Below are 26,122 nucleotides of genomic sequence, written 5' to 3'. Positions count from 1 at the left end.
TATCCTTAAGAGAAACCAGTTCTGTCTACTCATTTTATTGAACACTAATTCATATAAGGTAGACTAACTTGGTTTCCCCAGCATTGATTTGAAATCAGTTGACTTCTTGTCGATATAATTTCTCCCTTGTTTCCTCAGATACTTAAGAGAGGTTGCAATGTGAATGACAGGGATGGATTGACAGATATGACTCTTTTACATTACACTTGCAAATCTGGAGCTCATGGTATTGGTAAGTATGTGGTAAACCTGTTAGTGGTTTAAGACATCTTTCTTTGTGGTTGTGTAAGCTATGTTCATGCCAACCGGAGCCCTTGGGAGGGCACCTAGCTGATGATAATAATATTCCCTGAATAGGTGAGGATTAAGTTAGGTCCTCCACATACCTCGTTTCCTTTCCTCCCGTTTTTCCCACGGGTTCTTTATAATTTCCTGGTGCCTCCTAACTTTTCTGGAACAGGCTTCATGCCTGCCTGCTTGCTAGGTGAGAGTAACTGGTAACATGTAGAACCTTCCTGAGAGTTTACAGCAAGGTTTGACAATCCATGCTCAGTTTCTCAGGCTTCCCAATCCGTACAGAACCTACTCTTTAGGTCTAAGGTCTGTTCCTACATATATAACATATGTGCATAGTTGCCAAAATTGGTGTTCTCCTATGCTTTACCGTGTTTTACACCTGCCTCCTACTTAACTGTATATTGTGAACATCTCTTCTGTAGTCTGATATAGTGCTTCTTAAACTTTTGATGGTGAAGGACTCTTTTTTTCCTTCCTGCAATCCATCATAGACTGATATTTTTGTAAAATAAGATAAAAATGTGTTTATAATAGAAAAATAAAGACATACAATATGAGCCCAGATGTTTTTCAAAAGCATAAAATTACATTTCAGTTAATATATTCAGAAGAAATGATTGCATAGGGAAAAAGAAAAGAATTATAAAAGGTACATACTGCAGGTTGGGGCTGGCATTGGTCCACAGAGTGTACCCTGTGGAGCACGGGTCTAGTGCACTGGTTTTAATGGCTCTGTAGTATTCCATTACATGGATGTCTCATAATTTATTTAACCAATGTCTTATTATTGTACTTTTAGGTTGTTTCAGAATTTTACTCATAATAAAAAGTGCTGTGATGAACATCTTTATAGCTAAGTGTCGATCATATCCCTGAATATGGTCATTTTCTTAGAATAAATTCCTTGTGACCTTTTTGAGGTGTAAGAGTATTCAAGATGCTGTTTGCTTTGGCTTTTTAAATGAGGTAGTAGATGGCCATCCATTAGAACTTAAAATCTATACTGAAGAAAAATAATTTAGAAAACCTTCTCTAGGTGACGTTGATACAGCTGTAAAATTTGCAACTCAACTCATTGATCTGGGAGCAGATGTGAGTTTGCGGAGTCGCTGGACAAATATGAATGCTTTGCATTATGCTGCTTATTTTGACGTCCCTGAGCTTATAAGAGTGATTCTGAAGACATCCAAACCAAAAGGCAAGTACTATAAGATCACCATTAGATGTTATTAATTGAAGACTTTATTCATGGCAAAAAAAAATTATAATTCAAAGAGATGTTTAATTCTAATCCTTCTTGTTCCATGTGACCTCCTATCCCATTTTATTTTTCATAGTTTAAATTTTCTTTATTGAAAATTAGTTACTGAAAAATTGTACTGAACACTGGAATTTGACACAACACTGTAAAATGATTATGAATCAATAAAAATGAAAAAAAAAAAAAGAAAATTAGTTACTATCCTTTCACAAAAGACCTAGTACAAAGAGACACAAAATAAAGTGTTCTCTGGGTATTAATATCTCTGTAAATTCCCCACTATAACATGGATTTTACAAAGTGTATTTGAATCTGTGTATAATTTTTTTCTTATTTGAGTAACCAGAAATAGAGCAATAAAACCTGCAGAGCTAAGCATTGAAATCATAAAAAATATTTATTTTAGGTGGCATTCAGTTCTGAAATTCAGTGATTCCATTAAAGGATGATTATTTTTAAATTTCTTTTCCCTCCTGTCTTGATGTTATCCTAAAATTGAACATTGTAATGTCTAAATCACAGCCCTGGTATTTTGATGTTCTCTCTGGGTCATCTCAGGGGGGCAGTTTTCTTTTGAGAAAGAAACAAGGGCTAGTGCAGTAGCATTGCTTTAAGTTAAAGGCTGTATGCAGTGTTTCTCCATTTGTAGAAGACTTGTTTTGGAGATTTAGTAGATAAGTTTCCCAGAATGTTTGTTTCTAACCTCTGCTTTGTGTAATTGTCCATTTCCTCTTCACCTTTTTACTTTTTCACTTTTTGAATAATGTTAGTCAGAAGGTCTCTCTTGATAGTACAGTGTCTTTAATAATTCAGGGGGGGATTGTCCAGAGCATGTCTTGGTTGTTTGGAGTTGTAGGAAGGGCATGTGGACTGGTGTGGTTTAGATTAAGGTAGGATCAGCAGAACCCAGAGGCATATTAAACCCTTGTTAGGAAACATTCAAAATGAGACTTCCAAATCTGTAAGATTTCCCGTGTCTATGTATAACATCGTGATGATTTGTTGAAAGTTATTAAAATGTTCCTAAAATTGCAGAATTCCCATTCTTATTGTCAAGTGCAGATTCATTTGTAACATAAAGTGTTGTGAATGAATACAATATGTAAGCATGGAGCATATGTTTAATTACTCTTTAACTTATTCCTGGTTGAGAATTCTGCATATTTGTTTTACCTACGAATTTTTCTGCAAAGAGGCAGATAGTAAATATTTTGGGCTTTGTGGACCACATGGTCTGTGTTGCAGCTACTTGATTCTAAAGTTGTGGCATATGCATATTCTCTGTGGCTACATGCCACATGTATGGCTGTGTTCCAATAAAAGTTTATTTACAGAAACAGATGGTGAGTTGGAGTTGGCCAATAGGCCATGGTTTGCTAGTCCCTGACCTCCCTACTATGTCATTATAGTTGTCACAGCACATATGCAAGAGGTTTAATGGAAGTGTGTTAAGATATTTCCTTTTATAAATATGAATTATTGCCATTAATTGCTTTTAAATATAGTTTAGTTTGTGATGGTTGGAAAATCCACGATAATATCAGTCCATTTGATGATGAAATTTTATTGTACTAAGAAAATAGTGAGTATAGTCCTTCTAGTGGGTTGGTTTAAATGGCCAATAAATACCACTACCCCCCCCAATAAACGTAGCCCGTCTCCTTTTATGTTATAATAGCTTAATTTAAAATTTTAGTTAGTACACCTGTGATCTTTAATTGCAGATGTGGATGCCACCTGCAGTGACTTTAATTTTGGAACAGCTCTGCATATTGCCGCATATAACTTGTGTGCAAGTACTGTGAAATGCTTATTGGAGCATGGAGCCAATCCTGCATTTAGGGTAAGAGGTTAAATTAAAAGCAAAAAATATTAAAAGGATTAAAACATCTAACAGTATCTCCCAGTTGAATATGGATGTTATAGAACTCTTATGTGAGCAAATAATTTATATTTTTGTGCTGCATATAAAGAATAATGATGGTGAACTTTTTTCTCAAATGCATTAAGGAATAGCAGTGAATTTCAGTCCTTTTATATTAATAAACTTTACAAAATTTTCAGCTAAGTAAAATGCTCTTGAAAGTATCTTCTTTGAGTTTAAAAGTATCTTTTATTTAGGCTCCTAATACATAGATGAAACATTAGTTGTTAAATAAAAATGTATATATTAAAGTTAAATTTCTGTATTTAATCGTATTTTAAATTGTTTTGGAGAGATGTTATATTTCAGACAGGTAAAAGATGAGTATTTAAGAATGAAGTAAATCTTTAAAATCAACTTAAATGAAAATTTTATTTTTTCGTGGTAATGTGACAGATTTACAAAATTAACAGACTGGGTTGAATTTCATAATCTTCAGATCCTTTGGTATTTTATTGTTTTCACAAGAGTGGTTCTCCATGTTCTTTTCCCTTATATTGATGACGGTGACTTACTCTGGCAGGAATCCTTAATTGGGTCTGTGCCTTCCCTTGAAGGGGCAGGGGTAGACAGTGTTACAGAAAGCCCCATCTCTCGCCATCTTTCCCTCCCCCTCCCCACTTTCCTGTTTCCTCTCCTCCCCTTACTTCTTTGTCACTTTTCTCTCTGTTTAAACCCATCAATTAGTTAATTAACCCCTCCCCGTTTCCTTCATACCCTAGTATTTACTGAACCCTGGGAGAAGGCAACAATAAATCTGTTCTCAAATAGAATACAGTCTGGAGGGGAGGATGGACAAGAAAGCAGTCAGCTGTGCTGTAGAGTGTTCAGTGTGTTATGATGGAGGACAGGTGGGATGTAGCACAGAGTGTCGTGGGCTTACATGGGAGGGGGTGTCTATCCAAGCCTTGGGAAGGCTTCCTGGCAAAGGTGACATTGAGTGCTTAAACACAGTTAAGAATTAACCAGATATAGGAGGAAGCTGAGAAAGGCATTTTAGGCAGGGAGAATAGTGTGCACAAAGGCTAGGAGATGATAGTTCATTTTGGCTGGAGTGTGAAGGTGTTTGTTTTTGCTGGTACAGCTGTTGGCAAAACCCCATTTGTGGAGAGAATATTTTGAGTCTAGGAAGATGCAGTGAGGTATGTCATTGAGGTAAATTACCAATTCAGGCCAAAAGCAATTAATAGATTGCCAAATTGAATGTGTGGGTTGGCAGTAGCCCTTAGATCATAACCCTGATAGCCACTGCTTTAGAAGAAAATGAAATTCTGTAATTAATCATGAATAGGTCTTCTTATGTTAATATGACATCATTGTTGTTATTTTTATTTAACTTTTTTTAACAGAAGTTTTAGTTGCTAAATTTTATATAGGAATTAATAGAAGTCTGTGATTTAACAAAAATCTGAAGTAAAATACTCATCAGGACAGGTTTGTTGATTTAAAAAAGTTCTTTCCCTCCCTCTTTTTTCCAAGAGTACATCTGAGTGCTGTAGAGATTTTATTAAATTTTGTAATTTTGCTTTGAAATCTGAAATCAGAGTAGGTCATCACCATTCCAGAAATTTGATGACATGCCTTCCTACCGTGTTTTTACTTAGGACCAAACTGACTTAAATTTTAAAACAAAACAAAAAAAATGTGAGGCACTTGCAAACTAAGTGTGTTCTAAAAGCTTCATTCTTTTATCCATGGGGATCATTTGCAGGTAATTATCAGAGGATAAGAAAAGGGTAAAAGGTTTCTGAGCAAAAGAATCTTGGTTTTGTCTCACTGAGGGAAGATGATAGTCCGGAATCTTCCTCATAAAGTCTGAGTTTTTGGTGAGGGAGCATAGAAGAAAGATAGCTTGTTTGAGGGAAGGGCAGCAGGAAGCAGGAGGGCTGAGTCTGGTGGGTCCGGACGTGGATCGCAGGGTCATCTCTGCAGTGACCGTGGCGGTGGCTCTGAGCGCGCCATCCATGCGTATCTCCCTTGCTAATTCTCCCAGTTGGCAGACTGGAAATGGTAGTCGTGTTTTACTTGCTTAGTTGGTCTCTCTTGCTACAGTATAAACTCTTACCAGGAAGGATTTTTATCTGTTTTATTCACAAGCTTTTTCTTGACGTGAAAACCGAATAAGGCAATTTTTGTATAATTGGGTTTTGCTTTTGCGTGCAGATGTTAGTGGGCTTGCCACTGACCATTTTATCTCACTGCAGGGCGATGCCTCCTCTCTTTTAGAGTGCGAGCAGAGTTGTTTTCTCAATTATAGCCCAAACTTTAGAAGTATTGAAACCATAGATTTTGTTCCTGAAATCTGAGTCATTCCACAAGTGGGCAGGATGGGTCGAGGTCACAGAGCCAACCAGGGTGGCAGCTCTGGGAGAGTGGAGGGAATCTCGGATCTTGGGTAGGGAAGCCAGTCAGTCCTGTGACCTCTGTCTCCAGACTTGCCTTCTCCAAGCCTGTGCAGCCAGGCACGCTGAGCCTGGACCGCATTCCCTACCAGCTAACCTGCACAGTATTCCCTCATCTCCCCGGGCCGCTGCACTGGTGCCTCTTAGCAGTGAGGCCATCCCTGACCCCTGTGCATGAATAGCCACCTGTGTTCCTGTGTCCTCTGTTCCCCTTCCCTGCCTTAGTGTTCTCTCTGCCACTTTTTACCCTTTGATGTAACATTTTTTATTTTATTTTTTGATTTATTTTAATTAAAGTATAATAAGTTTAAAATGTTTCGTCAATTTCTGGTGTACAGCATAATGTTTCAGTCATACATATACATACATATATTCCTTTCCATATTCTTTTTTGTTATAGGTTACTACAAGATATAGTTGAATATAGTTCCCTGTGCTATACAGTAGGACCTTGTTTATATATTTTATATATAGTAGTTAGTATCTGCAAATCTCAAAATTCCCAATTTATCCGTTCCCACCCCCTTTCCCTTGGTAACCGTAAGTTTGTTTCCTATGTCTGTGAGTCTATTTCTGTTTTGTAAATAAGTTCATTTGTATCTTTTTTTTTTAACCATATGTTTTATTGTTTTATTTGCATGATTGTAGTCTGTGTCTGTCACCAGGCTGTGTGCTTTTTGAGGGCAGGGCTTTTTTTTTTGTTTCTTCCCTGTATGTCTTTAGCGCTTAGAATGGTGTGTGGCATCTAGTAGATGTTCAGTAAATACTCTTTAATAAATAAATGATGAATGAAATTAACTTTTTTCCAAAAATAATTTTAGGTGACTGTGCAGAGCTCTAAGCAGATAGGACCTGAGAAGTTTCTCTTCTGTTTATTTGTAGAATGACAAAGGGCAGATCCCTGCCGACGTTGTCCCAGACCCAGTTGAGATGCCCTTAGAAATGGCCGATGCTGCGGCAACTGCCAAAGAAATCAAGCAGATGCTGCTCGACGCGGTGCCTCTGTCCTGTGATCTCTCAAAGCCTTTGCTTCCAAATTACGATCGGGTTACTAGCAAGGCGATGCTGACGTCACTTGGCCTGAAGTTGGGGGACCGTGTTGTTATTGCAGGACAGAAGGTACAGTAGGTGGCTGCGGTCTCTAGAGCTATGTCCGGGGTCATTACGTGGCCTGCACTCCCAGGAGGCATACAGTGTGGTTTTGAGGTTGTTGTTCTTTTTTTTTTTAAGTTCAATATGTAGGTAGAAAGATAATTAATGGGAAATGTGAAACTTCGAATCACGGTTACTGTAAAGTATAATTTAAGAAGTTAAGCTGTTCGAACTTAATAATGGAAACATCTTTGTTTGAATGGGAGAAGCATGGAGTACAGCCAAGCTGCCAAGTAAATTCGGAGACACCAGCCGGGAAGTCCTCCGGCCGCAGTGTTCTTGCATCCCTCCTACCCCGCACCCCCCAGTCTTCAGCGGCGCTGCTCCCACTGCGCAGAAGTGGAGCAGAGGCTACCCTCACCCTTCCTGGGTGTTTCCCTTCCTGACCCCACAAACAGAGAAGCCTTAGGTATGATTTTAACCTGGTAATAAAAATGTATATGGAAAAGGGGACTCCCCACGCCACTGAAGGTGCTCCAGACACCGCTTTCTCCAGAGCCTCAGTTTCCGGATGGCATTCACCTGTTGCCACTCTCTCTTTTAAAGTACCTTATATTGGGGGATGGAGTGCTGCTGCTTTTCTCTCTTTGTTTAAATTTTGGGGTCAGTTGAGAGCTTGGTGTGGAGACTAGAACAGGGAATTGCTGCTTGCATGTGGAATTCTAACATGGTTATATCTACATATTGGGGTGACTGTGGGGAGGGTGATACACTTCTCTCAGAAAACACTAAAATTAGAAGTTTGATTTACTAAGGCAATTGCTTCAACAGGGAAGTTAAGCTACAAACTGTTAGGTTGAGAATGACATGTACCAACTTCCACATGAATACATTCACAGACACTTGTTTGTTTTCCATTGTCCTGTCTGTGGAGCTAAAGTATCAAGAAACGATGAATGCATAGCATTTCCCCCCACTAGGATTAATATTCAGCTTCTTTTAGTGTTCCTGTCCTGTGTCTGAGAATGCACTTGTTTTATTTTACTTTTTATTTTGAATAATTTAAAGCTATACAAAAGTAGGAACATACAATGAACACACATATACCTGTCAGCAGGGCTGACTTCATCATCGCACAGTCAGCCTTGTTTCATTTGTCTTCTCTCAGTCTGTTGCTTGTCTTTTCATTCTCTTAGGAGTGTCTTGCAAAGAGTAGATGTTTTAAATTTTGATGAAGTCTATTTTACTAAGTTTTTCTCTTATGGCTTGGGTGTGTAGAAATCTGAGAAATTTTCTACTATGTTTTCTTCTAGGTGTTTACAGTTTTAGGTTTTATATTTAATTTTGAGTTAATTTTTGGAGAGAGTGCTCGGTGTAGATAGAGTTTGTGTGTTTCTTTTTCCCTCTCTGTCTTGAAATGATGCCCTTGCTCCTTTGGCAGGTAACCACGTGAGTGTGGGTCTATTCCCGGATTTTGTTCTGCTCCACTGATCTCACGATTATCCTTTCTTCAGTCCTGCCCTGTCGTGATTGCTGAGGCTGTGTAGTAGGTGTTGCAGTCAGATAGTGTTAGGCCTTCATTTTTTTTCTTTCTTTTTTTTTTTAGGTTCCTTTGCCTTTCCATGTACATTTTAGAGTCAGCTGAAAGAGGTTTACAAAAAAATCCTGCAGAGATTTTTGAATGGGTTGTGTTAAACATAGACCAGTTGAGGAGCACTGACATACTAAAAATATTGAGACTTTGAATCTTAAACACAATATATCTCCTATTTAATAGGTATTTGGTTTATTTCATCAAACTTTTGTAGTTTTTAAGCATACAGGTATCACACATACTTTGTTAGATTTATACCTAGGTTTTTCATGCTCTTTGGTGTTGTTGTAAATGCTGGCATGCTTGAAATTTCATTTTCCAGTTGTTCATTGCTAGTATACAGAAATACAATTGCTTTTTGTATATTGGCTGTATATCCTGCTACTTTGCAAAATTCATTAGGTCTGCTGACCTTTTTTCGTAGGTTCTTTGAGATATCTTATGTAAATAGCCATGTTGTCTGTGAATAGAAATAGTTTTCTTTTCAGTCTGTATGCATTTATTTTCCTTGCCTTGTTTCATTGCCGTGGACCTTCAGTATAATGATGAATAGGAATGGTAAGAGCCAGCATCCTTGCCCTGTCCCCAGTCTTGAGGGGAAGGCACTCTGTTACTCATCATGAAGTGTGGCAATTGTTAGCTATAGATTTTGTATAGATGTCTTTTATTAAGTTGAGGAAGTTTGCTGAGCGTTTTTCTGCTTATGTCCAGAGAATAAACCCCCTCTTCCCACTACCCCTGCCTTTAATTTGTGGATATGATGAATTATACTGATTAATTCTCAAATGTTGAACTAGCCTTGCATTCTCATGATAAACCTCACTTGGTCATGCTGTATTGTCCTTTTAATGTATTGCTGAATTTGATTTGCTATTTTGTTAAGGATTATTGTGTTTATGTTCATGAGGGATATTGGTCTATAGCTTTCTTATAGTGTCTTTGTCTGGTTTTGATATCAGCGTAATGCTGGCTTCATAAAATGAGTTGAGAATGGATCCCTCTGCTTTTATATTCTAGAAGAGTTTGTGTGGAATTGGGATTTTTTTCCCTTAAATTCTTTGGTCAAATTCACCAGTGAGGCCATCTGGGTCTGTAGGGCATTTTTGTTTTGAAGATTCTTAACCACGGATTCAATTCAGGTGTGAGCTTTGACAGTTTGTGTCTTTTAAGGAATTGGAACATTTCATCTAATTTGTCAAATTTGTAGGCATAGAATTATTTATAATATTTTCTTACTATGTCTTTAAATGACTGAAGGAATTTAATAGTGTCCTTTTTTCATTCATGATGTTTGTAATTTGTGTCTTCTCTTTTCTTTCCCCTGTTCTCCAGCTAAAAGTGTATCTTATTTATCCCTCCAAAGAACTAGCTTCTAGTTTCATTGATTTTCCTCTATTGTTTTTCCATTCTTAATTTTTTATCTTTATTATTTCCTCCTTTTGCTTGCTTTGGGTTTTCACTTTCTAGTTTTGTAAGGGTGGAAGTTTATATCATTGATTTGAGACCTTTTCTAATACAAGCATTTTAATGCTATAAATTTGCCTCTAAGCACTGCTTTTGCTACATCCACAAATTTTGACTTATTTTGTTATCATTTTTATTCAATTGAAATATTTTATTATTTCCCTTGTGATTTTCTTTTTCTTAAACCATAGGTTGTTTAGAAGTATATTGTTTAATTTCCAAATGTTAAGAGATTTTTCCATATATCTTTCTGTTAGTGATTTCTGGTTTAATTCCTTTATGGTCTAAGAGCATATTGTGTATGATTTCTACTCTTTTACATTTGTATTCTGTTTCAGATGGAATATTTTATAAATGTTAGGCTGAATTGGCTTATAGCTGGTTTCAGTTTTCAGTTTCTTATATCCTCACTGGTTTTCTGCCTGCTGGGCCTATTGATTATGGGGAGAGGTTTGTTGAAGTCTCCAGCTGTGACTGTGGATTTGTCTGTTTATCTTCAGTTCTATCAGTTTTTATTTCATATGTTTTGAAGCTCAATTGTTAGGTGCATATAGGTTTAGGATTCTTAGGCCTTCTTGGTCCATTGACACTTGTATGATTATTTAAGGTCTCTTTTTATCCCTGGTAATATTTTCCTTTTTCAGAAGTCTACTTTGAGAGATTTTTTTTAAAAACTTCCATGATAAAGTTGTAAGAGTAGGACACTTAGAATTACTAGTAATACTCAAAAGTTACTCCAATTTATGTTTTATTTAGGTTGGAACATTAAGATTTTGTGGAACAACTGAATTTGCAAGTGGGCAGTGGGCTGGCATTGAATTGGATGAACCAGAAGGAAAAAACAATGGAAGTGTTGGGAAAGTCCAGTACTTTAAATGTGCCCCCAAATACGGTAAGATTGATATTATCAAATATAATGAGAATTGATAAAAGAGTAAATTTCTATTATTTTAAATTAGTTTAAAATAAAACTATCTCCCCAGTTACTTACATGATAAAAGCAGGGGCTGCCCTTTTCCGGCTGTGAGCAGTGCTGTGATGGGAGAGGGGGTCTTACTGGGAGTGTGCCCAGCTCTGTAGACCTTCCTGAACCCTGCTCTTGGCGGGGTCGTGACTGAAGGAGAGATTTTACTCTTTATTGCCAAGGACATAGAGCTCTGGAGGTTGAGAGACTTGAAAAATTGGAGAAGCAAGTGACACCAACGTGTTTTTACTGTGCTCTGGGGCTGGGATGATTCTTTCTCTGACAAGTGTTTGTTTAATTTTATATGCTCCCCCCACTTGCTCTCTCTTGCTCTCTCTCGCTCTCACACACACACACCATAACACATTGATTTCAGTTTGCTTTTGTCACTGTTGTGAATATTTTTCCTTGCTGTGAAGTATTTTCGTAGAACATTAATTTCCCTGGTTGCATGGTATCTCATCTTGCGGCTTGACGGGGAGGCAGTGTGGTATAATGTTGAAGGGCGTGGGCTTTGGCGCCTGACTGCTTGAGTGTGAATCTGCTGCTCTGCCTACCAGCTGTGGGACCTTCTTTCTCTTCTTGTGCCTCAGTTTTCTTCTACAGAATGAGGGTAACAATACCTCAAGAGTTCATGTGAGAATTAAGTGTGTTGATAAATATGTAAAGCACCTAGAATAGTGGTTGGTTCCCTGTAAGCACCCCCTAAAATATTAACTATTTGGTAACTTATAAATTTATCAAAATCACTAGTTTCCTTTTGTTATACAAAGGGAGCCTCATTTTTGAGTCTATGTTTCAAAATTTTTTCTTTATTAAAAATATCCCATTGTATTAGATCTAAAAAACATTAAAAAAAGGAGAAAGAAAGAAAATAAAATCACCTGTATTTTTTTCTGCAAAATTTGGATTGTATATAGTTATGTATTCTACTTTTTTGATTGCCATTCTATAATTCCCCCAAATCTTTAAACATTGTTTGAAAATGTGATTTTTAATGGCTTCATTTCCTTTAATTTTTCCAATTTGATGGGTGAAAATTTCTGTTTGAATTCATATTTCTCTGTGGTGAAATAAAACATTTAAAATGTTGTATTGTAGTATATGTATTTTTTGTTATCTTGGCAATTGCCAAAAAATAATTATTCATGTTGTATGTCCATTAAAAATTGGGGTTATTAGTGGGTTTTTTTTTAAATAAGAGTTTTTAAAAATGTAAATACATATCTAGAATGTTATGCCCTTATATTTGTTATAGGTATTTTTGCCCAGTTTGTCATTTGACTTTGGACTTAATTTGCAGTGTTTTTGGACATACAGTTTTCTGTAGTTAAAAGATTTTTCCTTTATAGTTTCTTACCTTGCTTCTATGCTAAAATAGATAGTTCTTCCTAATCCAAGGATTAGTTACAGGTTATATATTTTTTTTGAATGTTTTAATTTTTAAATACTATATTATTTAATCAATTTGGAGTTTATTTGCATGCAAAGTTCATAGTTTACCTTAAGGGGTTCACTCTTTGTGTCATACATTCTGTGGGTTTGGACACACGTATAGTGACGTGTGTTCGTCACTGCTGTATTATAGGGTATTTTCACTGCCCTATTCATCCCTCCTCACCTCAGCCCCTGGCAACAGTTGGTCTTTTTTCTGGCTCCATAGTTTTGTCTTTTCCAGGATGACAATAGCTGGATTCATATGGGATGGAGCCTTTGCAAGTTGGCTTCTTTTATTTAGTGATTTGCATTTAAGTTTCATCCATGTCTTTTCATGGCTTGATAGCCCAGGTCTTTTTAGCATGAAAATATTCCATTGTCTGGATATACCACAGTTTAACTAGTCATCTACTAAAGGGTATCTTGGTTACTTCTCAGTTATGGCAATTATAAAAGTTTTATAATAATTTTAAATACTTGGTAATACCATTTTTATATCTTCTAATAATCACCAAAGTGAATAGATATACCTAGTTTAATAAGTCAGATTGTATTATAATACTTGTTAAAAATAACTACTAAACCCTCCCCTGTCTTGCTCTTTGTGACCCTGAATCCTGCTCTTTATAGGCAAGAAGTTTTTTGACTTCTTTAACTGTGTCTCTCTCCTGGGCACCCGGTAGACACTGTGAAAGCCCTTAAGGATTTATAATAAGAATGGTTGTACTTGTCCCTTTATTTGAAATGCTCTTAATTGTTTAACACGAACTGAAACTCTGCATTCTCCCTTAGGTATTTTTGCACCTCTTTCAAAGATAAGCAAAGCAAAAGATCGAAGGAAGAATATAGCACACACTCCTTCTACAAAAGCTGCACCTCTCATCAGGGCCCAGAAAATTGACATAGCTCACGTAACATCAAAAATAAACACTGGTAAGTCAAATCAGAAAGTTAGGTGTCTTCTCCACACTTTAATTTCATTAGTGGAATGCCTTATATTTAAAGTGCTCCACGCTTTTTGGTTAGCTCCCTGCGAAACCTGAATTTAATAAAGCTTGTCTACTACATGGTTTTAAACATCAGTCATGGTTTATGGTTTTAATTCCTGACAAGACTATTTCAGATTTTTCCTTTCCTTTCTTACTATCTGTATACCTTTATCACCCCCTAATCTAACCTCAAAGCTCGATTTTGTACCTCTGAAGAATATGTATAGAACACAACTAGCTTTGTGTTTCTCACTTGCTCAGGAATTTTAGTGAATTCTTTCTTATCAGAAAAAGTCCGACTCTTGCCCTGGCGGTCAGGGACCTCTCTCTCATGGAGTCTCTTCCTGCTTCGTAGTTGAGCTGCGGTTTGTCATGTCTTACTGCCTTTTGTGTACGTGGTTATCGCTCTTCCCTTCATGCTTTGTCTGTGGGGAGTATTTGACTTTTGCCTTTTGGGGTCTCAGTTTTTCTTTACTTCCTTATGCAGACCCTGCTGCCCATGAAAACCTCCCTGGTGACCCCAGCCCTCTTTGGTCTCTTCCCTCTCTGACATCGTACATGGTCTCACCCGTACCACCTGACTGCTACTTGTTGTCCTGGGCTTTGTCCTCTGATGGCTGTATTTGTGCAGGTCTTTTATTTCCTCAGTAAAATCTTACACTTTAAATGGACTGTGAGAGTATTTGTGCTTTTGTAGTCACTGCAGCACATAGCACAAAACAGATGCTTGGTAAACACTTGCTAACTCATCAGTAGCGGAAGCAGAAAGGCTTTCTACCGTCATTAAAGGGTTTTGTCCAAGAATTTGGTTGGCCTTTCCGTACTGTTCTATTGGTCTGTTTGAATATCCCTGTGGTAAGTACTGCCCTTCATAATTACTATCGTTTTTTAAAAAATAAATCTTGCCATCTAGTAGAGGAGGGCCTCCTACCTTATTCATGAACACTGTCTTGCCTGTTTGGTCTTTATGAATCACATTTTCATATAAATTTTAGAATAAGCTGTTAAGTTTCCTTAAAAAACTGTTGAGAGAGGGGTGAGGGCTTGCACGAAATAAGTGAATGGGATTAAGAAGCACAAACTTGTAGTTATAAAATGAAGTCACGGGGATATAATGTACAGCATATGGAATATAGTCAGTAACATTGTGATAACTTTGTGGTGACAGATGGTAACTAGACTTACTGGGTGATCAGTTTGTAATGAATGTAAATGTCAAATCCCGATGTTGTACACCTGAAACTAATGTAATATTGTATGTCAGCTATCCTTTAAAAAAAAAATAAAAAGGAAAAGTAAATAAATAAGGTGATAAATATATCCCCAGGGCAAGAAAATATTATTTTGCAACCATAAACTGAAATTATATCTCAAAAAAAATTTGTCACAAAATAATTTTTGCTCCTTTATAGAAAGTTAACTACTAGATAAACAGACAAATAGAATGTTATTTTTAGTATGAAAAATAAAAATGTCTTCTGAAATATTAATTGGTATTACATTTGAACCTTAAATCAACTTGAGAAGAACTGACATCTTTACAATATTCAGTCTTTTAATTATAAGTTTTAGGGTATTGCTTTATTTAGTTGAGTCCTCTAAAAATACCTCAGTACAATTTTGTAATTTTCTCTATAGATATTTTGTACCTGTTTTGTGAGGTCTGTTCCTTGGTACTTTGTACTTTTTGATGCTAATATAAATGGTATCCTTTTAACCTGAAACCCAGAAGTATACAGCAGACGTGGAAAGAAAGCTCAAAGAGAGGCTCTCTATTTCTGGCTGGAGGATCAGGAGAGGGGTCTTCTACTAGACAGAAAGTGGAAGAAATCCCTGTTTTCTGTTTTGATTGCCTTTTTTTTTTTTTTTTAACTTCTTTGATTCTTTCACTCCCTGGGCCCCAGGCAGCCCTGCACGGTGTAAGTGCAACAGCAGCAAGGGACGACCAGGCACCTGAAACCCCATGGGAGGGGCACTCTTGTCTCTGGTCAGAGAAACTGTGGTCCCAAGAACATGGGTGGAATCCTTATTAGTTTTTCTTCTTTTTTCACACTGTTTGGCCCCACAAGCGGAGTCTATCTCAGAAGATTATATGACAGAGCAGGGAGCTTAAAGCCTGGGCATTCTACCCAGAATATCAGGAAGGGGTAGGTATTTCCTCCTGGGAGCAAGAAAGTGTCAGAGACAGTGGAGAAGAGGGAGCTCAAGACAGTGGTCTCGGAGTGGTGGGTGTGGACGGGGCTTACTCCCAAGTGATGTGTGCAGGGCTCTGACCACAGGCTGTGGCCTCCTGCACAGACCACTGCCCGGGGCTCAGATTAACTACTGGGAGGCACAGCACATGAGACAGACTCCAGATAGGCTTCAGCAACTGACTGTTGGAACCACAGTCACAGAAAGTGGTAGGAACTTCCAGCCTGAACCTAACTGCCTGCTAACTGTCGAATGCCTGCTAAAGCAGAACAAAACAAAACAATCAACGTTCTCTATAGGATTTAAACAAAAGCCAGAGTCCTTTAAAATAATATTCATAATGTACAGGAAGCAATTCACTATTGCTCAAAATATGGGAAATCTCAAACGTATCACTAGGAAAAAGAATCAAAGATGTCAACCCTGGGGTGATATAGATATTTACCAGATAAAGATTGTAAAGAACAAGTTAGAACCCTCTAAGAATTAAGGGTGAACACTTGAGACAAATGGAAAGTTTCAGCAGAGAAATGATGATATACCAAAGAACCAAAGGATGCATGTGAACACACACACGTGAGTCCAGGTAAGATGGAGGTGATGTAAGAACGGCGGATTGTATCGATGTCAGTCTCCTGGTAGTGATACTATACTACGGTTTTGTACAGTGTCACCTTTGGGGGAAGCTGGCCAAAGTGGTCAAGAGATCTCCCGGTATCGTTTCTTTACAACTGCATGTGAATCTCTGGTTATCTCAAAAAATTCAAATAAAAGGAAAGAACCAAATGGATATTTTAGAACTGAAAAACATAACTGAAAATAAGAAATATGCTCTGTGGGTTGCCTTCACAAAGTCTCCCTTGCCCACCCCTCCCTCCAGTTTCCGCTGTTGTGGCTCTGGCCCTCACCCCTGGCCTCTGCTTCCAGTCTCTCCTCCTCTGCTTTTTTCTTTCCTTCTGCACTTTGCTGTCGGGGTCATGTTACTCACCTGTGACTGTTCATCCGAGTCCTGCTCCTCAAAGCCCATCAGAGGCTTGTTTCTTATTGAAGAGCTCCAGGTCCTTGGCCGGCACTGTCACCCTCTAAGATGTTACCATGACCTGTCTACCCTGTCTGCTTCTCCCACGTCCCCAGAGTGCACTTTATTCCAGCCAAGCTGCTCATCCTTCTCTGACCCTGTCTTTGTGTTTTTTCTTTTTGTCCATCTGTAATGCCTGCCCTCAGTTTTTTCTGATTATACCTCCAGTATTCTCTGGAAGAAATCTGACCTATCAAGACCCACATCGGAACATGATCCTGTTGATGCATTAATTTGTCTTTGTAGCCCCAATTATTGTGTCATGCCTTTCTACCACACCAAACTGAAAAGGTCTTCCTTTAAGGCTAGGACCATGGCTTGTGTGTGTGTGTGTGTGTGTGTGTGTATGTGATGCTCAGAGTGCCAAGCTCAGTTTTTCACCAAGAATGCTTCATAAGTGAGTGGAGTTGGAACTGATGCTTGATGAAATTTAAAACTGGGTGCAGCCTGTTAGGTTTCTTACTTCAGTAACTTGGTTCTGTAGAATTGAAATAGAAATCTTGGTAGAGTATTATTCACAAGCTCTTTCTTTTTCAAAATGAGTTTGTTTTTTTAATGGGAGTTGGGTGTGGTGAGATTCGGGGTAGTCATTTTCAGAATACCAGTGGCACAGTACAGAGCTTCTTACTGTCTGACTCACACTTACATAAATAATTGTTCAAATCATTTCCAGAAAATTTTACCCCAAATTCACTATCTAAATAGACAGTCTGCGACAGGGAATTTGCCTGCGTACACCAGTGAAATCATGAGTTGTTTGCAGGTCGTAACTGGATGAGGTTTCTTTACCTCATTTTACTAACGAGTGCAGTAAGTATCAGACAGTTAGGGAGCTGTGTTTTAAATGCTTTCTATTATTTAGAATTTCTTAGTGGATTTTAAGGTTTAAGAAACACTTTAGTGATATTTGGAGAAACCGGGGTTTTCAGATGGGCTGGGAATGCATTCTTTTCTTTCTTCTTTAAATAGTGAAATATTGGCCCCTGCTGTCTGAATTTATTAGCCAACAAGTTTTCAGAAGTGGACAAGATTTAGAAAATGAGGGATGGCTTTACTTTAACAGTGAATATACTTTTATGTTTAATGTTAAACAAAATTCTTTTGTTTCTGTGTTCCAGGATTAATGACATCAAAAAGAGACAGTGCTTCAGAATCAACACTTTCGTTGCCTCCTGGTGAAGACTTGAAAACTGGAACAGAGAAAGATGGTAATACAATTTATAATGTCTGTTCTCAAAATTTAATTCACTGATGGAATTTTAAAATAGTACAGTGATATAGCTGACATGGGGGCTAAATTTTAAAGTTTGTAAGGGAAGAATCATTACAGCAAAAATTTATCCTTGAAAATCCTCTACACAAGCTCAAAGTATATATATGTGTTTTTGTATAAAATCCTGTGTTATGATACTTATGTACACTTAAATTAGAGAATTACTGGATTAGGTTAAGCGAATAAAAGGAGATTCCATAGTGTAGATGGCTTAATAAAAGTAAAATTGCCTTTAGCTGTCAACTTGTTGGGTGAATAGGGCATGAATAGAAAACTCAAAAGTGTTCCCGCTTGCCTTCAGGTTATCTCAGAACATTTTAATATTAAGCCAGTGTTACCTTGAAATGAATAATGTTTTTTTAAAATATAAATAAGATGTGATTCTGTTAACTCATCTAAAATGAGAGGTGAGAGACAGTGGTTAGAATAGGTGGTTGGTCTAAGTTAATGATGAGACAACACTCTTCTGCATAATATCATCATGTAGTGTGGGTCCTTTGTATCCTTACAGTTGCTTGAAGTTATAAAATCTTGTACATATGAACTGCAATATATTTGGATGAAATCAGGCATTTAATTCAACACTGGGGAATCCACAGCTGGGGAAGCTAAATGGAGAGTGTCAGAAGGCACTAACCTGGAAAAGCGTCTCGTTGATTCACTTCTTATTTTCTGCCCTCCAACATATCCTTTCCAACATATCCTTTTCTTTCACCCGTTTTAGCGACCTTTCTTGGATCAATCAGCAGCTCCTCCTCTACATCGTCTCTGGAACACAAGCAGGGCCACCCCAAGAAGCTGAATGCACGTGGCGGTAACAGGAAGACAGTGAGCAAAAGCCCTTCTGTCTCGTCTAGAGCCAGTGCTGGTATCTATGGCTTTTTCAACCAGGCTTTCTTGGTGTTTTTTATCTTGGTTTGTTTGTAAGTAGATTTGCTGTTTTTAAATGTGTAGAAGGAACCCTATACTTCAGTCAGATTGAACCACTTGCCCCCTCCCCTGTCTCCCGCAGCCCCCCACCTCCTTCCCATCCACCCGCCTACTCTGACCGCTGCCTTTCTCCTCGTGCACCTGCCCTTCTTCTTGTCTGTACTGACTTCTCTTCCTCCTGTTACTAAGGCCTCCAACCCCTCCTATAAGGCTCGTAGAACTTTGTGATAGATCCTCAGATTCTTGGAAACTGTACGGTCTGTTACCTTTCTTCTCTCTTTTCTAGTCTAAGCCTAATAGAATAATATCTCAGATGTCAAAACATGTTATACTTCCTATTTGGGGTACTATTAAAGGCTTTACATACTTTATTTCATTTAGTTCTCAAAGTAAACCTGTGGGATAGGTACTGCCATGGCCATCCTCAATTTATGAATGAGGAGGCACAGGCGTTGGTGCACAGCTGCAGTTTCTAAGTGGCACACCTGGGCTCTCCTCGCAGGTCTGTCTGGGGCTTCCCTGCTGCTGTCAGAGTCCAACTCGGTCTCCAGTCCCTTCGCCGCCTCCTCTCGCTGCAGGTCCCCGGGCCCCTCCTGGCCAGTGGGTAGAGAGCAGAACCACTGCCTCTCGGTACAAGTCCAGGCTCAGGCTGCTCAGGCAGTTCTGGTGACCGCACTGTGTCATTGGCTCGAACAGAGCTTTATGCCAAGTTTCTTCCTTTTGCGTCTTGACATAGGACTTTACTTTTATTTTTATTTAATTTAATGTTAGAATTTTCGTCCCTCTGAATTTTATTTTTTATATCTTGCATGTTAGCTTTTCTACACACTTTTGTGTTACCTTCTTATCTAAAACATATGCTTTCTCTGTTTTTAGCAAGGTCATTTAAAACTAGGTAGGGGAGGTTGACAATGATAACCTGTTCTGATGTGGCTTTTTGACTTACTGTGAATCCTGCATGGTCTCATTCAGTCCTCATTTCTTCAGTTATGTGTATGGATGTTTAAGACACTTTTTCTTGTTGAAATCAGCATACATAGAATTTATTGCCATTTACTTATTTACCCACATAGCAAATCTGTCCAGACAGGAAATGAAGTCATTTTGGCATAACTTTTTTTTAATGAGCCTAATAATAATAACTAGATTCTTTTTCTGATACTTTTCATTCTTATACTGAACCAATATTTTATTATAGAAAATGTTCATGATGGAATTTTTTTTTCTCTTTAAGATACTGTATTGTATGGGGAAAAAACAAACCAACCGTCAATATTAATATTGACAAAATAAACTTAAAAGTTGGAACTCTAAAAGTGGAGAACTTACCAGTTTTGCTTGAACTGTTTACCTGGAATATTTATTGTCTGAATAGATTCCCCTTCCCCTGCAACCACTTTCTGTATGATGCTGTGAGGGACAGAGGAGAGAAGTTGTGATCATGTTGCAATCCTGCTTGTCTGAATTTTGTTTACACTTCAAGGGCTCCCTCATTTGGAATTTGGGCTTTTGACATTGACTTTGTTTTAAAATTTATGTGCAGGTGTGGAATTATCTTTTTTACCCTTTATATGAAGTAGTTCTAGTGTGCTTACATATTTAACCTTTTTTTCTGTTTATAAATATGAAAGATTTGTAGACTTAAATAATACTAAAGGTGAAGAAAGTTGTCAATGAGAGTGAGAAAAGGGACCTTTTAAATGGGGAAGGAGAGAGAATGGGAGATGTGTGGCAGAAAGTCCCCGTTGGGAACCCCAAAGACATTTCCTTAAGGCGTTTTTTCTGGAGTGAGTAGATACTCCACGCTCTCTGTAGACTTGCATGTGAGGGAGATGAGGCTTGCAGAGGGTGGACGTTAGTGGGAGTCAGAGTAAAGGAGGAGGAAGAGGAGCAGCAAGAAGGGATGGGGAGATGAGAGAGGTGGGGGAGGAAGTCTGTGAGCTCAGCGCTGTTGTATCCCGATGTTGGACTTGCCATCCTTGGTCCGCGGCCTGCAGACAGCCTGGGACAGAACTGAGTGTTCTGGTCACAGGGTCTGGGTTTTAAGCCAGGTGTGCCACATACTACCTGTGAACACTATGTCTTAGTTAATCCCGAGTTTTATCTTATCCTTGATTATAATGTTCATGAAAAGCACTTTGTAAACTGAAGTGCTGTGGAAATGTTGGCTATTATGAGGACCTGGGACTGTTTAGTTTATGCTTTATCCAAACCTTCCTTCCCCCTGGGTTTGTGTTCCCCATTTGTTGCCGTGTTCTTAGTGTCTCCCTGTTGACAGGGTGACTTATCCTCCATCCCACACCCTCAGGCAGGGTTCCCTAGGCCTTCCCAGAGGACAGCCTGTTCATAGACTGATGGGAGAAGCCTCAAGGACCCAGCTCTTCTCTGTTACAATTGAACAGTATTTCATTCTAGACAGTATTTCTCTAGGACTTCTGATGTTCAGTAGAAGGCTGTTGAGGGTTGAGATCTGAACCAAGGTGAGAGGAAATGGTCTTGTTTCTAATAAGGAAATCAATTTGGGATAATTGGATTCCTGTGTAGCAATTTCAGTTTCACACTGAACTACTCTGATTCTAGCATTTTACTAGAACAGGGCTTGGCAGACTACAGTCCCTGGGCCAGATCCAACCTACCACCTATTTTTGTAAAAAAAAAAAAAAAAAAAAAAAAGTTTTATTGAAACACACTGCCCGTTTTGTCTCTGCTTTTGTGTGACAGCAGCAGAGGGGAGCAGTTGTATTTACTGTGTAGCCTTTTACAGAAAAGGTGTGCTGACCTCTGTTCTAGTAGTGGGCACCCCCAGGAAATCGGGGTAGAGTTGACGCTACACCAGGAATCACGTAAGTTCCCGTGACAGCAATTGTCTCAGGAAACCGTTCAGATTTCTTCTGAGTAGCTTGACTTCACACGTGAGAAACACAGCCATAGATGATGTGTGTAAGGAATGGCAGCATATTGAAATCTCCAGCTAACTAGACTGCTTAGAATACGTAAGTAATTTTTCAGCTAATGTGCTTTTTGGGTTTCCCTTTTTTTTTTTCTCTTTTCCTTTCCAATCCCTTTCCCCTACCAACCCCTCAAACAGGTTTGAATTCCTCAGCAACATCTGTAGCAAATAATACGCGTTGTGAAGGAGAGCTCCGCCTTGGGGATAGGGTGTTGGTGGTAGGCCAGAGAATCGGTACCGTTAAGTTCTTTGGGACAACAAACTTTGCTCCAGGTAACTCATCTGTGTATTTTTTGTTCAACTTGCATTCTTTAGAATACAAAAGGCTTAAAATTTTATATATAAATAAAATGTACTTACAGAGAATTCTTGATTAACAGTTCTTGTGGATGGCAGCTGTGGCACAGAAAGTGCAAAACGTTGATTAAAATGCAGACCATTTTTTACTCAGGTTGACTTAGTCATGAATTTTTCTTGCCAATTATGTTTTAAAGTGTCTAATGTTAAAATTAGTTGTTACTCTCCAAATTTACTCTCACCGATTGCCGAGTGTGCTAAATAACAGAGAAAACTTCAGGATTAGATTTGTGCTAAGGATAGTCTTTGAAATGAGTAGGCAATGAGTTCACCGCAGATAGCCTTTAACAGTGGCTTGGAGAGAAAAGCAAAAGGGTTCAAAGGAAAATGAAAAAGGTTTTGCGTACCTGTGGACCTTAAAAATGCACTTTTGTGCATTTATATGTTCATTCCAGTCTAGACTTAATATTGTGTTTCCAAAGTAAAATTATCTTTCTTTTGCATTCTCAGTGATTGTAATTTCAAATAGAAGCCAGTTGAATAAAGCCACGTTTGTGTGTTTTAAATAGCAGTATGCTGTTTTGACACATGGTGGCATTGCAGCATTTTAGGAAGAGGTTACCCAGAGCATTTTCCCCCCCAAGACAGAACCAAGGAAGACCGTCTATTATAAAGCCATTGAAACTTTCCTTAAAAGCTTGAGCTGGCAGTCACTTGAACATGACAGAGTTGAGGACAGTTGTCCCCATGCCCATCCACATCTGCACCTTTCATGGCACAAACAACCAGATGGAGCTTAAGCCCCCTGACCTTCTTCCACAGGCAGTGCCATCCCTGCGGTGGGGTCAGTTGCAGGCTGATTTTTATGCTTTTTTTTTTTTTTTTAAAGTTTGTAGCATTCTGTCAAGCACTCTGAAGGATCTGAGATTTTACCCTATTTGTGTGCTGACAAGTTAGATTGTCAGAGCCTCCTAGAAGCTGGCAGAAGTTGGGAGGTTCCTGGGTCAGAGACAGGACCCCGGTGCTCTTGGCAACAGCAGTAGCCAAAGTGGCAGCATTTTCTCGTGTTTGTTTCCTGAGCCCCAGTTTCTGGGGGTGAGCTCACGAGGCCAGGTGACACCTGCACACCGGTGGTTTGTGTTGCAGGGGAGGAGCCCCGCACTTAGGGAATCTGAACCTTTATAATGGACAGTAAGCGTGCCTGTCTCTCGTGCTGGTGGAGACTCTGTCTCTGTCCTCCAAGGCTGTCTTCTCTACAGACGCCCGTGACAAGATGGTCGGTACCTCTGTCCATAGACATGCAGAAACATGGGGAGTTGTCTCTCAGCACAGTCCTGTTTCTTTAGGACCATTTATAATTCTAGTCCAACTAATTGATTGGAGATGGGCTATATGTTTTATAATTCATGTCTCTCTTAGAGCTCCAGGTAGTAATTGAGATTAATTAGAATATTCTTGTAGGTTCTCAAATAAAAGCCTAGGAATCCCAAAGGTAGGTTATTTTTCCACAATCACCGTGTCTTTCGAGTTTCTTTTCTCTGGTTATATTAAACAAGTCTTGGATGATTTGATTCATTTGGATACAATTAATTATCTTAGGTTGACTTTTAATTTTTGAACTCCTAGCATAGAGCATTTAGAAATTTGGGAAGTAATAAGCAAATATAAAAGTTGGAAGGTTTTTGTTTAAGTCCTTCTCCCTTTTAGAAAGTAGTGCATATTTCTGTGGCATCAAAATTTGATCAGTCAGTTCCATAGAACAGTGGTAATATCTAAGCTATAGATTATAGGATGTAGACCTGACAGAGGGCATGTTTAGTGCCTTCAGCATCTTTATCAGGGCCACCTCTGAAAGCAGTCGCCGTTCAGATGGGAAAGAGATCCCCACCTCACCACTACCAGGTGGTATGTGGTCACTGCTGTTGGCACTTGCCATCATGTCTTCCTGCTGCGTGCTGCGCTCTTTGAGGAGTTGCATGGCAAACATGTAGCAGTGTTGTGGTTTATTAAAATGGAAAATGAAAAAATTATGTAGGAAAGCATCAAAGGCAGAAGGAAATAAAACTTGGAAAGTTATAACTGTGGCACTCAGAGAAATAACAGTGGCAACCAGAGTAACCTGGTTAACGACATTCAGAAACGGGATGACCTGTTTTCCGGGCGTTGGTGCTGCTGCACAGTAGGTCTGTGTATGTCACTCAGTACTTGTGCATAGTAGGACTGTTTAGGTATAAACAATCTCACGCATTACTTTAGTCTTTTCAACCCCACCTCCAATATTTGGAGTAGGTTCCAGTGTTATCTTTTTGAACATAAGAGGAATAAAATTAAGAACTTCTAGATTGTCACTTTAGAAGTTATATAATTGACTCTTTGAACTGTTAATCTGAAGGAAACAATATTTTTGTAATTTGTAATAAGTTTTTTCAATAGGTTTCTCAATGTATATATATCCTTATTTTTTACTTGATACTGCTTCTAAGAGACCAGATACAATTACTACTGCACTGTCTTTTTAAGTAAAAAAAGATTGGGGTAGGTATAGCTCAGTGGTAGAGCACATGCTTAGCATGCACAAGGTCCTGGGTTCAATCCCCAGTACCTCCATTAAAAATAAATAAATAAAAATCTAATTACTCCTCCACACACACACAAAAATGAATGGACTATTGGGTACTTTCAGCTGGTCAGGAGACACCCTCATCCAGAGCCATTACTCTAGGAGTATATGTCCATTTATCTAATATTTACCACACTAAAAGCAACCTCCCTCTTTAACTTCATGTTCTCTAGAAAAGGAAATCCTATTACTCCTCAGAGTGGGCTCTTTTAAATACTTGAAAGCCTTTTAGAAAATTCTTCCCATTAGTTAACCTAAATCTTTTCATTTAGATTAAAAGTGATTTTTTTTTTTTCATCCTGGGTGGGACTAAAACAAAAGAAAAGTCATCATGAAGTCTGGTCATATTTTCCATATTATTTTTGTCTGTAATTATTTAAGAACTGTTTGTGGTATTCTGATATTGGGAGAGCAAAATGAAAAGATTGCATGTTTATTTTATGGTTTATGCATCTCAGCATCATGCTACCCTGCTCTCACTTAGACCATATTACCAAGTGAAGGACTGTTTCTTATTATAGCTTTTAGATATGTTTTGGTCATACACTGCTTGTATTATAGCGAGTCCTTGCCAAATTTGTGTTTGTGCATTTTATCTTTCTTGGTGTACAGCTCTACAATTATGCTTGTAAAATGGTTTTCTGGTTCATTTTTCAGATTTTCAAATTTTGTTTTGTAATTTTACCTTTTGAAACTTGATGATCATGATGATCTTCCATCATTTTGGTCATTTGTGAGAATGTTAAGCCATCTTGACTTTGGATTTGTGTAACATAACCGTTTTGGATAAAGTACAGATGCTTTTAAAATCTAATATTCTCGTTCTAGGATATTGGTACGGGATAGAGCTTGAGAAGCCCCATGGCAAGAACGATGGTTCAGTTGGAGGTGTGCAGTATTTTAGTTGTTCCCCAAGATATGGAATATTTGCTCCCCCATCCAGGGTACAGAGGTGAGAAAAATGAAGTTTATGTTTATTCACAGGAACTTTTTATAATGTGCAGTGGTGTAGAGCCCCAGATTTTGTGTTACAGATGTGCGCTGACTGTAGCCCATGTTTTATTTCAAGGGGTTAACCAGCCACCTTCTTGAGAGGGCAGGTTCATGGAAAGCTAAATTTGTTTTGCTGAGGATTTGCAATTTTAAAAAACCTCCTTCATTCCTCATTTGCAAACCCTATGAGTATGTGTAGGCTATTAGAAGTGGCGTTTGCAGCTAAGAACAGTGAGAGCAGCGAGCTTAATCTGTCATGCAAACAAAAGTAAAAATGCTCCCTGATTGCTTCAGTCACATCCCAACTACATTAAATTTCCTGCCAGCAGGCACCCCATTCATTCCTCTACAAACCTAATGGAAC

At 38.4% G+C, this 26,122-nt stretch overlaps 1 protein-coding gene across 9 annotated transcripts in view; it reads left to right on the top strand.

Annotated features, from left to right (window-relative positions):
- Positions 1 to 26,122, top strand: part of CLIP4 (CAP-Gly domain containing linker protein family member 4) — a 99,107-nt gene that overhangs the window by 51,908 nt on the left and 21,077 nt on the right. For all 9 annotated transcript variants that reach the window (XM_031684920.2, XM_072937967.1, XM_072937969.1 and 6 more), the window contains exons 4-13: positions 139 to 232; positions 1,334 to 1,495; positions 3,283 to 3,401; positions 6,767 to 7,003; positions 10,791 to 10,926; positions 13,228 to 13,368; positions 17,814 to 17,903; positions 18,693 to 18,836; positions 21,987 to 22,121; positions 25,594 to 25,717. In XM_031684920.2, the coding sequence (XP_031540780.1) occupies positions 139 to 232; positions 1,334 to 1,495; positions 3,283 to 3,401; positions 6,767 to 7,003; positions 10,791 to 10,926; positions 13,228 to 13,368; positions 17,814 to 17,903; positions 18,693 to 18,836; positions 21,987 to 22,121; positions 25,594 to 25,717 (1,382 nt within the window). The remainder of the gene's footprint in view (positions 1 to 138; positions 233 to 1,333; positions 1,496 to 3,282; positions 3,402 to 6,766; positions 7,004 to 10,790; positions 10,927 to 13,227; positions 13,369 to 17,813; positions 17,904 to 18,692; positions 18,837 to 21,986; positions 22,122 to 25,593; positions 25,718 to 26,122) is intronic.

This window comes from Vicugna pacos, chromosome 15 (genome assembly GCF_048564905.1).
Source record: "Vicugna pacos chromosome 15, VicPac4, whole genome shotgun sequence".
Taxonomy (NCBI): Eukaryota; Metazoa; Chordata; class Mammalia; order Artiodactyla; family Camelidae; genus Vicugna; species Vicugna pacos.
This window is presented reverse-complemented; position numbering and strand designations above follow the sequence as displayed.